The sequence below is a fragment of the Mesocricetus auratus genome, unplaced genomic scaffold (assembly GCF_017639785.1).
Source record: "Mesocricetus auratus isolate SY011 unplaced genomic scaffold, BCM_Maur_2.0 Super-Scaffold_100042, whole genome shotgun sequence".
Classification (NCBI taxonomy): Eukaryota; Metazoa; Chordata; class Mammalia; order Rodentia; family Cricetidae; genus Mesocricetus; species Mesocricetus auratus.
The window spans coordinates 7097955-7111115 of NW_024429219.1; the positions used below are offsets into that span (position 1 = coordinate 7097955).

Here is a 13161-nt window from a genome sequence, read left to right on the forward strand (position 1 = left end):
CTCCTAGTGTCCTGGGCACAGATGTGGTTCCAGTGCAGTATGACATACTCAGTGATGGTTGTGTGTGCCGAGTCACATCCAGAGAGGTTAGTGAGAGATGAGGTTTGTGGAGGAAGGAGCTTTAATCCAAGGGCAAGTCCCACAATATAACCAAGAAATTTTCCAAAATAGAAAGAACAAGGGAGGGAAGGATCAGAGTGGAAGAGACCCAATTTGGGAGAATGTGAATTACTTGGATAGTCTGTTGTGGTGAGCAAAAACCAAGGAGGCTGGAGGAAATGAGGACCAGACCATGGAGTGAGAAACTACCAACCCATTGTCAACATGGAGAGTCCTTCATTAGATCTACCGTTTAAGAAAGCTCACTGTGACCAGGCAGTGGTGGCGCACGCCTTTAATCCCAGCACTCGGGAGGCAGAGGCAGGCGGATCTCTGTGAGTTTGAGGCCAGCGAGTTCCAGGACAGCCTCCAAAGCCACAGAGAAACTCTGTCTCGAAAAACAAAAAACAAACAAACAAACAAAAAGCTCACAGTGGTCACTGTATAGAGCAGCGATTCTCAACCAGAGGGTTGCCACCCCTTGGTTTCTCAACAGGAGCTGCGTATCAGATATCCCAAATATGAGATGTTTATGTTATGCTTCACAGCGGTAACAGGATTACAGTTATGTAATGGCAATGAAGTAATTTTATGGTTGGGGGTCACCATAACTTGAGGAATGATATTAAAGAGTCACAGCATTAGGAAGATTGAGAACCACTGATATATAAGGTAGCTTGTAGGCAGGCAAATTCAGAACCATGTGGCCCAGTTGGGAAGTTGCTACTTGATTCAGGCGACAAAGAGTGTTTCTCCAAGCAGTGCCAAGAGGGAGATGAGAGGGAAGAGAAGAGGGGAGCTGTTCTGGTCTTAGAAACAATGTCATAGGCTGGACATGGTGGCTCACTCCTGTCATCTCAGCACTGAGAAAACTGACACAGGGAGATCCCCTGGGCCTGTCTCTGTCTCTCTCTCTCCCGCTCTCAAAAAAAAAAAAAAAAAAAAAAAAAAAAAAGGAGCTGTAGGAGGGCGGCAAGATGGCTCTGTGGTTGCTCTTATAGCATACACATGGTGGCTCACAACCACCCATAACCCCAGTTCCCGGGATCCAACAGACAGGGAGAACATTCATTTACAAAATTTGACTAAAATTTTTCTTTGAACTGTTGCTTAAAAAAATTGTCGGGTTCCTGGGTACCAGACATAGATCTGAGGTTCTCTTCCTCCTGATATTGACAAGGTGTGAGGTGTGTGGATATCTCCCTTCCTGATTGCTTGCTGGTTATATCTTGTCCTTTTATAGCTAAGATTCTGTTGTTAAAAACTGCCTGTCCAGAAAACTCAGGGCAGTGACTTTGGTTTTGTCTACATTGTCATCTTAGAGATACCAAACCGTGTCATCATTACCTCTCACCTAATAGCCTGTGTCTTTGCTTGAGCCCTGCCATTCATTGCCAAGTCGCTTCCTGTCAGTGGCCTCATGGGCTTTCCATTGTACTCTCTACCCTGAACTGTGGTGGTGTTTACAAGGTTTTACAGATTGTGGCTACTTGCCCACCTCTGATTTCACGTCTTGACAATATCACAGTGCATGTAGCTGTGGCCTTTTGTTCCTCCTCGGATGCAGGTCCTCATGACAGCAGCTTGTTTCCCATCATGCTTATCTCCTCCTGCTTCCGCGCCATTCTTCCTACCCCATCCCACCCTAGCCAGGCATTGCGCCACACGTCTTTAATCCAGTTGTTGGGAGGCAGAGGCAGACAGAGCTTGGTGAGTTTGAGGCTGGTTTGGTCTACGTAGTTCCAGGACAGCCAGAGCTACATAGTGAGACCCTGTCTCAAAATAAAGAAACAACTTTTTGAGACAGGGTCCCATGTATCCCATTCTAACCTTGAACTTTCTGTGTCACTGAAGATGACCTTGAACTTGTGTCCCTCCTGCCTGCACCTCCCCGGTGCACACATTGCAGGCTTGTACCACCATACCTAGTCTAGACAGTGCCAGGGACTGAATCTAAGGCCTTGTGTTTTCTAGACAAGCAGCCTATCAACTCACATTATCTTAATAATTACAACCTGCGGTTATCCTGTCTATGCACTTCCTTGGTTCTCCCATGAAAACGTAAGCTAATCAAATAAGGGCCTTATCTTTTGTGTTCATTTCACCAGCCATCTGTACACACAGGACTCAGACCAGTCCTTCTCAACAGTAGTGTCACAGTATCCTGGAAGTCTTGTGAGAGCATAGGTTGATGGTTCCATCCCCAGAATTAATGATTGACTAGGTCTGTCATGAGACTCTATCATTTGCATCCAAAGTACCCTGGTGATGTATGATCCATTAAGTACCTTTGAAATCCAAAACTGTTGATGTAGAACTAGGGTTGAAAATCATTTTCCTGTAAAAAAAAAAAGGCAGATAGTAACTTATTATTATTATTATTATTATTATTGAGACAAAGTTTCTCTGTAGCTTTGGAGCCTATCCTGGAACTTACTCTGTAGACCAGGCTGGCCTGGAACTCACAGAAATCCTCCTGCCTCTGCCTCCTAAGTGCTAGGACTAAAGGCATTCTGCCACCACCACCTGGCAAAATAGTAACATTTTAAAATGAGTGTTGGGAATGAAACCAAATGGGGATTTGGATATGCTAGGCAAGTGTTCTATCACTGATGTCTACTCCTAGTCCTTCGTAGACTGTACTCTGACTGGTAGTTTGACTAGCTTACACATTATTCTTGAAGAATTCCCCAAGATAAAATGTTGGTGGTTTTTCTGCCTGGTGGTTTTTTGATGAAACAGCAGACATATCTCCTTTTGCGGGAAGAATCCCATGTTATAAACAGGCTGTAAGAGCAAAATATTTAATGGCTACCTAGCTCACACTTCAAGACTTCAGAGAAGCTGAAAAAAAAAAGGTATAATCAACTTTAGTGTTTAAAGATTTATTTATTCAGTTTTTAAATTTATGTATATACAATGTGCCTTCATGAGTTTATGTGCATCTTGGTACCTGCCAGAAGGCATTGGATCTCCTAGACCTGGAGTTACAAGGTGGTTGTGAGCCATCTGTTGTGGGTTCTGGGAACTGAACCCAGGTCCTCAAGAAGAAAGCAAGTGCTATTAACCCCTGAACCATCTCACCACCACCCCTGATTATTCACCTTTTCAGATTAGTTTGAAAATTGGAGACATCATGATGGTTGACTCCTAGATGCTTCTGTGTTTATATCTCCTAAAGTCAAGTCTTTTCTATTAACATGATTACCATAAAAGAAATTTAATGCTAGTTCGGCATCATGTAATATATATTCTTTTTTTTTTTTTTTTAAATCTCTTCTTAGCTAGGTGTTATAGTACACACCTTTAACCTAGCACTCAGGAGGCAGAGGCAAAGGCAGGTGGATTTCTGTGAGTTTGTGGCCAACGTGGTCTACAAATTGAGTTCCAGGACAGCCAGGGTTGTTATACAGCAAAACCCTGTCTCAAAAAACGGATCACTAATTTCTTGTTATTTATCTCAAAAATACAAATTTTAGAAGAATGTATGTTTTATCCAGGTGGTGGTGCATACCACCCAGCACTTGGGAGGCAGAGGCAGGCAGATCTCTGTGAGTTCAAGGGCAGCCTGGTCTACAGAGTAAGTTCTAAGACAGCCAGGGCTACACAGAGAAATCTTATCTTGAAAAACCAAAAACAGAAAAAAAAGAAAAAGAAAAAAGAAGAATGTGTGTTTTAATCTGAGATTCAGTCAGCATTTACACATTAAGTTGGTTATGGCTTGTTAGAAATCTTTTATTATGGGCTGGTGAGATGGATCAGCAGGTAAAGATGCCTGGTACCAAGCCAGCTGACTGAGCTGCATCTCAGGAACCCACGCGGTAGGAGGAGAGGGCTGGTTCCTATACATTGTCATGTGACCTCCACCTCACTGCAGCACATGTGCCCACACTCGCACACACACCACAATAAATGAATAAGTAAATAAGCAAGCAAGCAAAGGAAGTAATAGGATTTTAAAATGAAGAATGCAGGCTGGGCGTTGGTGGCGCACGCCTTTAATCCCAGCACTCGGGAGGCAGAGGCAGGCGGATCTCTGTGAGTTCGAGGCCAGCCTGGTCTACAGAGTGAGTTCCAGGACAGCCTCCAAAGCAATACAGAGGAACCCTGTCTCGAAAAACCAAAAAAAAAAAAAAAAATGAAGAATGCAGTAAAGAAGATACCAATAATAACCTCTTGCGTTTACATATATGTGCACACCTGGATGCATACACATAAACATGTATGTGCATGCATACACACAAGGAGTGTGATTTGATTGGCATAATTCCATTTAAGAGGCCTTTCACATGTTTATCTGTTGATCTTCAGTCATTTGGTAAGAAGATTGTATACTAAAATCTTTAAAGAAGAAGAAATTATTGTTTAGGAAAGACAGCTTTCTGGAGTTATCAGACTAATGAGATCATTTGTTAGAACTGAAACTCGGGCCCCGTTTAATAATTAATAATAATAACAACAACAAATCAATTTTAAAAAAGAACAAGAATGTTTGCCCATCATCCAATAAACTTTGCCGCCTTTGAGGTAATACTGCTTGTAATGAAAATACATAGAGCAGGGCTGAAGAGATATCAGGAGTTAAGAGCATGTCCTGCTCACAACTTCCTGTAACTCTGACTCCTGGGGACCCAGCACCCTGTTCTGACCCCTTCAGGCTCCTGTACTCACACAGGCACAGTCCCACACACAGATACATAATTTAAAAATTATAATAAATCCTTACATGAGAGAAGCACTCACATGGATCAGGTGGAGAACTAGATGATAAATCTGATTTGCATTGTACTCATTTTAATTCATAAACTAGTATATATTTAAAATAAAACTCCTCTTGCATAACAACTATTTCAGTTCAGTAGTACTGTGGGCTTTTAATTTTCAATCACACGGAGCTTCAAAATCTATAGTCTTAATTATCTTCTTTTCTGAACAGTTAGAAGATTGGATTTCAGGAGGGACTGGTGACTTTAATCTTCCCTGGTATTTTCTTTCTCTGGAATCCTTGTTGTGTAAGATACTGTCCCCCCACACCCCTCCTTCTTGTGTTTGTCCTTAGCCTGTGCTGTCTGTTGTTCCCCACAAAGTTCCTTCCAGTTTTTCCTTTCCTTCTTATCTCCTCCCTTCTCTACATGTCATCTCTTTTCTTTTCATTCAGGACTATGAGAGCAAACTGCAGGCCTTGCAGAGGCAGGTAGAGACTCGCTCTCTGGCTGCAGAAGCAACTGAAGAGGAAGAGGAGGAGGAGGAGGAAGGTGAGAGCTGCAGCCTGAAACATTGCCTCGTCTTTTTGGACCAGTGTTTGTTACCAGAGCAGTCCTTTAGCCTGGTTCAAAGCTGGGTTCCTCAGACTCGCCCTGCTGTTGATTGACCTTGTGCTGAGTTTGTTAAAAGATGCCCAGTGCTGCAACTCTAGGCTGTGTTCTATAGGGTGGCTGCTTCTGCCTCCCAAGTGCTAGGAAGGAAGGTGTGTGCCACCACTGACCAGGGCCCAGAGACTCTTAACAAGTTGTATCTGAGCCTCTACATGCAGCTATGGCAATGTCCCCTCCCCCAATAAATAAATAACTGAAATGGAAAATTTACAATAAATTATTATAATAAAATGTGGTGGGTTTTTTTTGTTTTTTGGGTTTTTTGTTTTTGTTTGTTTTGGGGGGGAGTTTCTGAGACAGGGTTTCTCTATATTGTTTTGTAGGGTGTCCTGGAACTCACTCTGTAGACCAGGCTGGCCTTGAACTCACAGAAATCCTCCTGCCTCTGCCTCCCTAGTGCTGGGATTAAAGGCGTGTGCCACCAACCCCCCCCATGGGTTTTTTTTAATAAGAGGGGTATGTGTGATCCCAACACTTGGGAGGTTGAACAGGAGGATGAGGAGTTCAAGGCCTCTCTTGACTACATGGCAGATTTGAAGCCAGCCTGGACTGCATGAGACTCTGTCTCAAACAAACCAAGCAACCGTGTTCTTTGCTTTTAGGTTTTTCTGAAGTGCATACACTGTTGAGGAGGGATGAGGTCCTCACGGTTATCAAGTCACTGTTATGTCTGCTTCCTCTGCTCTTTCAGCTCCTTGGACACAGCATGAGTTCGAGTTGGCCCAGTGGGCCTTCCGGAAATGGAAGTCTCACCAGTTTACTTCGTTAAGGGACTTACTCTGGGGCAATGCAGTGTACCTGAAGGAAGCCAATGCCATCAGTGTGGAGCTGAAAAAGCAGGTATGGAGGGTGATCTGGAGGCAGAGTGGGTCCACTTAAATTAAATGAATGGCCTTAAATGAACCTTTCACTTGGGGGACTCAACTGTTCTGTGCCACGGGACAGCAGCTCTATTTCATTTATGTGCTAGCACAACACAGGTAGTAATCAAAAATTTACAGTAGTTGTTTCCTGGCTCATTCTACAAATCTTGAGTATTTTAAATGAGAGCTGGGTAAATCTGTTAATGGATAAATGCTTCTGTTGGACTTCTAGGGAGAAAAATTTGATTTTTAGTTCTCCACCTTAGTTTGTATCTCTGAGATCTTTATCCCCTTCATCACCAATTTGCTCCTCTTCTGAGAGTCCTGAGAGGCACTGATTAGCAGACGAGTATATGTGTTCCCCACTCAGACAGCCAGAGTTTAATCCAGCAGCAGTTGAGTTGACCTGATAGTTCCATAACTCTGTTGCCTCATCTACAAACTTGGGTTGGCAGCAGAACCTGCCACCAAGGGAGATAAGAGATGAGGGAGCATGGGTGCATACAGAACACTACTAGCAGGGCCTAGGCATGCCAAAAGACCTAAACTGCTGCTGGTGCCTGGACACAAGACCTTGTGCTTCCTAGGAAGCACTCTACCACGGAGCCCTCCAGCATCCAAATTGTTACTAAATTGCCACATGGAAACTTTGATTCTGTGTGCCTCACAACTCAGGAGCTGGGGGCTGTATTGTATAGTAGGAACAAACACAGACTGTATGACCAGGAAGTTCATTATCTTCTCCTACGGGAGTGTTTTACATCTGTGAACTCAGGTAGGTGTCAGGATGTCAGAAACACTTTGGAATTAGTTATTGACCATTCTCTTCATTGAGTCACTAAAGTCAGCAACTGTATCTTTTCTTATTGTCATACCTGTTGTTTAATTAGTATTTGTTGGTAAAAATACAAGGCGGTATAGCAAGATGTAAATGATATGATACAGTCACAGTATTTACTACGTAGCAAACACTTTTAAGATTAATAGTTATCCTCTGCTTTAAATAAAAAGTTGTGTTTGCATTTTCTCTCATTAGCAAATGACTGTGTCCTCCTTCTGGTCTCTTGTGTATGTTTCACAGGAGTCTTCATTCTCCCACTAAAATGTATTTACTGATGTTTTAGTTTGTGGGGAAAAAAATCACCACTCCAGGAAAACAAAGTTTGTTAATACATTAGTTTAAAATAAAGATTGTTCCCTGACTATAAAATGTACTATAAAATGTAGGGGCCAGTTTGTCAGCTAGCCACAGCTATTTATTAGATATATGCTCTGTATTTGACCTCTTGCTCTGTAGCTTATCTCTGAATCTTACCTACCGAGACAGTGATGTGCACACTCGTCCATCTTACCCTCTCACAGGTGCAGTTTCAGTTTGTTCTGCTGACTGACACGCTGTACTCCCCTTTGCCTCCTGAATTACTTCCCACGGAGATGGAAAAAGCTCACGAGGACAGACCTTTCCCTCGTACAGTGGTGGCCGTGGAAGTCCAGGACCTGAAGAATGGAGCAACGCATTACTGGTCTTTGGATAAACTCAAGTAGGAAAATACTATTTTTAAAAAGAAAATAGCTAGGTATGGTGGTGCACACCTTTAATCCCAGCACTCAGGGGCAGAGGCAGGTAGATCTCTGAGTTTGAGGCTAACCTGGTCTATAGAGCTAGTTCCAGGACAGCCAAGACTATATAGAGAAACCCTGTCTTGAGAAAATAAACAAAAAGTAAATTGCTTAAGTGGGTTCCCTCACTTCTTTCTGAAGATGATGTCAGTTTCTTTTCTGTGGCTTCTAAGTGCTGTGACCATCAACAGTATTATCATCCATCCATTTTTTCTCAAATCAATGAAACTCATTTCTCGGACAACTTTGTCATTTGTTGATTTTAAAATTTACTTTCATAAGCCCTCTTAAATTTTTAAATGAGCCAGTTCTCTATTTCTATCTTAGATCTTGCAATTATTTCTATTACTTTAGTGCTGGGCCTCATGGTAATCTTTAATAAACAAGGGAGTGACCATCTCATTTCTTTTACATGTAGTATGACAAAGTAATTCCCACTATCTAGTTATATTTGAGATGCCAAACACCACTGAAGTACATTTCTTCCATGTCTCTCTCTCTCTCTCTCTCTCTCTCTCTCTCTCTCTCTCTCTCTCTCTCTCTCTCTCTCTCACACACACACACACACACACACACACACACACACACACACACACACAGAGACGCTTCTGAAAACATCTGACTGGGTAGTTCATTTTTTACTTTTGGTGACTTCTCTCTGTATTCACACATTTTGGATACTGAGCATCTTGATTTCTGTGCTTTTGGCTGTGCCTGTCTTTAATAGTATTAAATGATAGGGGCGACTTCTTACAAATGTCTTCTATGCAAGAAGTTTCCATAGCGGTGTTTTAATGCAGCCTCATGGTCCTAACTCAGTGTGCCCCATATTTGTTGAATAGGCAGAGACTGGATTTAATGCGGGAGATGTATGACAGGGCAGGTGAAATGGCTTCCAGTGCCCAAGATGAAAGCGAAACGACCATGACCGGCAGTGACCCATTCTACGATCGGTTCCACTGGTTCAAACTTGTGGGAAGGTATGTAAGGATTTTGTTGTCTTAAAAAATAATAGCAAGTACTTTGACTTTTTAAAATGTTGGTAGAAAGTATAGCGGGGAAAGGGAGTACATAAAAACTCCTCAGGCAGGGGTTGTAGCTCAGCCTAGGATGTCCCAGGTTCAATTCTCAGCACTAGAAGAAAAAGACAAACCAAAAAGCCACCTCCTCTCTAAGCGACTCAGAACCACTGTATTATTTAATATATTTTCTTCACAGTATGCTTATTGCTTTGTCAGACTTTTAGCCAAAGTATTTGACAGCCATCCTGGATGTTCAACTTTACAAAACATTTTGTAATTGATCAAGGTAGACTGCGAAGAAAAAGAAAACTTGTCTAAATTCCATACAGTTTAAGTAGAAGTCACAGTGTATGTTATTCAGACTATGGTTGCTCCATAATCTGGTTGGTCCTCAATTTTTTTTTCTTGAAGAAGTTTGTCTTACTTTGGTCATTACCCAGGACAAGTTAATTGCACATCATGGTAGGCCTCTTCATTTTCTTTTATGAGTATATCACTCTCAATATTTTATGAAAACAAAAGTGCCTTGGCGAGTTTATTTAGAGTTTAGTTCTCAAGCGGTTTAGAGACGTAAAAGCAGGAAATGTAAATTTTTTTAAAGTTTTATTTTTTATGTGTATGGGTATTTTGCCTGCATGTGTGTCTGTGTACCATATGCATGCCTGATGCCCACCCAGGCCAAAAGAGAGCTTTGGATCCCCTGGAACTGGACTTACAAATGGTTGTGAGCTACTGTGTGAGTGCTGGGAACCAAACCTGGGTTCTCTACAAGAGCAGCCAGTGCTGTTCACCCCCGAGCCAGATCTCCAGCCCCCGTGAATTTTGAGTTACTCTTTAATGCCCCGTGATGGTACGTAAAGGAACAGACTGAAAAGGAGTTACTGAGGTACAGTGTTCTGTTGACGTACCCTTTCCCATTCCACTCTGATAGTAGACTAGGCTTTGCAGAGGTGAACTGGCCAGACACGCCTCCCTCAAGCATGTGCTGCTTTGGTGCAGTTTCATCTGTTTGGTATTCTGCTCCGAGCTGAGCTGACAAGAAAATTCACTTCACTTAAAGCCTTACTGTCTCTCTTATGAGTGGCTCTGGGGGACAAGATGCTGATCTTTTGTGTGAACTGGAGAACTTGGACATTTTGTGCTGTAACCCTGACCTGAGACGCTCTACTCATGGGTGCTCTTGCTCTTCTTGTTCTGAGGCGCTGTCCTTCCAGAGTTTTCAGCCTGCCCCGCTCCCTTCACCTGAGCTATGCAGGCTAAGCTCCCTTTCCCCTTTGCTTTTCTGTTTGCTTTTACCGTGTGCATTCTGTCCTGTTGGCACCTGAGCATCCCGTTTAACCAACTATTCCTCTCTCCCTGCCTGTGTCAATCGGCGTCTTACCTGGTGTCTAGCTCCCCCATTTTCCACGGCTGTGTGAATGAGCGTCTTGCCGACCGCACACCCTCCCCCACTTTTTCCACGGCCGATTCCGACATCACTGAACTGGCTGACGAGCAGCAGGATGACATGGAGGATTTTGATGATGAGGCATTCGTGGATGACACCGGCTCTGACGCAGGGACGGAAGAGGGATCAGATCTCTTCAGTGATGGGCATGACCCATTTTACGACCGATCCCCTTGGTTCATTTTAGTAGGAAGGTTGGTGAGGTCCTTGTGAGAACGGCAAAAAGGGACCAGCTCTTGTTCTAAACATCTCTTTGTGCAATTTTGGATAATCTTGCTTTAGCCACTTGCTTCATGAATACTCAGTCCTTCCTGAGTCTTCCAGCATTTAGAGGTCTGTGGAGACCAGTGTGACCAGACAATAAGCACAGGCATTGTTTGTGAGGCATGCTCTACTTAGTACACTATACAGCATCTAATTAAGACTACCTGGAGGACTGCTTGACCAAAATTGCCCACTATTAAGACTCAGATGTAATGGGTTCAGCAAATGTTACTGTGGTCTAGATGCTTCATCTCTAAAGGAATGTGGTGAATGGAGCATAGGGGGATAAAATGAGCAGGAACAGAGAAAGCCTGAGGTTACACTAAAGAATCTGTGGCACTTCACAAATAAGAGGACTACAGAGGACTTGGTCCTGTTAAAGAATCAGGAGTGCCCAGCTCTCCTTTGTCAACAATGGCTGTCTTGTGTCTGGTTTCTGAACCTATCTGAGGTCTTGGGCTTCTGCCAGAAATAACTTATAGGGTTTGTGGTCATGAATCTTAGAAAGTTATCCATTGTCACCATCATCAGTATTTGTTTGTAGTAAATGAAACTGTTTTGCCTTGAGATCCCAAGCTGAGTCATCGTCTCTGGCTCTTGGTGTGCATATCCCTGTCAGAGATGCATAGGTTCCCATATTTCTGTTGTCCACATCCACTCTTCAGAATGAAGTAATTTTGATAGTTGAATGCTTATTGCTTTAAGCTGGGTATGGTAGTACATGCCTACAATCCCAGAAATTGGGGGTGGAGGCAGGAAGATTAGAGTTCAGGGTTATACTTGGCTACATAAAGAATTTGAAGCTAACTTTGGACACATGAGACCCTGTCTCAAAAAATGGAAACAAATCCTGGCGGTAATAGTGTATGCCTTTAATACCAGCACTTGGGAGGCAGAGACAGAAAGATCTCTGTGAGTTCAAGGCTGGCCTGGTCTACAGAGCTAGTTCCTGGACAGCCAAATCTACACAAAGAAACCCTGTCTAGAAAAGACAAAAACACAAACAAAATAATTTAAGGTTAGTGACACATTAATCTACCACTGTTCAGTGGGTAAGCACTAGTTACTTGTCTCCTGACACAGTAGAGACAGTGTTAAGACTTAGTTGTCATGTGGTATTGGACCCCTAGTAGGAACTTATAACAGATAATGGTAAGAGCAGAAAGAAAAGCTTTCTCTCAGAAGTGAAGCCTAAATTAATATGGCAGGTTTTGAGTTTTACATACTTATTCTCTTTGAACAAATGTGATGAAATTTTTATAGCCGTGTGTATTGCTAGTGTTAGAATTCTAGAAATGCCATTTTATATTAAAATGAGAAAAGCATGTAGTGCATAAAGAGTGCTTTATTTATTTTTCAGTACATTTCTGCTCTAGTCTAAGAAGATTGGCCATAGAACCAGATTTTGATCATTAGCTTAGTCACTGTCTACAGCGCCTATATCTGCCATGTTCTACAACACACTCTATGAGGAGTAACTTCATCTTACATGCCTGCTGAAGAGAACACTGACAGAGTGGTCTGGATAGGCAGGCACCGTGAGTCCTGAGGATCTCTGTCACTAACTTAGGACAAGCAGCTTAAATGAGTTAGAAAAAAAAGAAGCCTTAAAAAAAATCCCTTCATCTTTTATATTCCATTATCCATGCTAGCAAAATGAATATAGCCATTAAGACTTCTGCTTAGGAGCCAGGCATAGTGATACACGGCAGAGGCGGGCAGGTCTCTGAGATCAAGGCCAACCTGATCTACATAGTGAGTTCAAGGAGAGACAGGCCTATATAGTGAGACCCTGTCTCCAAAAGAAAAAGGAAAAAAAAAAAGACTTCTGCTTAGCAGTATTTGTATCTTGAGACAGTTTTATGAAAGAGTTAAGTCAGAATCCTTACTGGGTTAAGAAAGATAGGTGCTTTTTTTTCTAGTTTTATTCCTTTGTCATACTATATATAAGAATAAATATAATGCAGTCAACTCTGCATTGATTTTATATTCATCTAGAGTATTTGTGGAGCTACACTCAGGATTGATGTTTTCATTAGTTTGGATTTCTGGGTTCTAGAACTAACATTGCCTCATAAGAAGGGGACTGAGGTGTTGGGATGAGCTGGGAGAACTCAGTGATGATTTCTCTGGGTTCAAATCCTATCACCAAACAAAAAGAAAAGGTGAAGTCATAGCTGTCTGTAAAGTGAAGAATAGCTCTCCAGTTTTGCCCTCAGCCACATTTGTCCAAAAGAGCAATATCATCCAGTTCTGTAGTGGTGACAGGACATGTCAGAGTTATAACTCCTTTCCTGTTTTATAATGTGCAGAGTTAGATTTCTCTATTGGTACTTTATTATAAATACAACTCACTTGTAAAATTTGCATGTTTCCTTTGAATTCCATTTGTAGGTTTGTTTCTTGGCTATGGCTGCCTCTGGTGAATCTTTGTATCAATAGTAAAAGAGCTTGTCCCTTTAGCTATTCTC

The 13161-nt window shown here is 42.3% G+C and overlaps 1 protein-coding gene across 7 annotated transcripts in view; it reads left to right on the plus strand.

Annotated features, from left to right (window-relative positions):
• Kif1b (kinesin family member 1B) overlaps window positions 1-13161 on the plus strand; it is a 129614-nt gene that overhangs the window by 75488 nt on the left and 40965 nt on the right. For 6 of the 7 annotated variants that reach the window (XM_005079304.4, XM_013119982.3, XM_013119981.3 and 3 more), the window contains 5 exons: window positions 5258-5354; window positions 6166-6314; window positions 7700-7878; window positions 8800-8937; window positions 10372-10620. In XM_005079304.4, coding sequence (XP_005079361.1) covers window positions 5258-5354; window positions 6166-6314; window positions 7700-7878; window positions 8800-8937; window positions 10372-10620 — 812 coding nt within the window. The remainder of the gene's footprint in view (window positions 1-5257; window positions 5355-6165; window positions 6315-7699; window positions 7879-8799; window positions 8938-10371; window positions 10621-13161) is intronic. The other variant, XM_013119984.3, reaches the window with a different exon arrangement.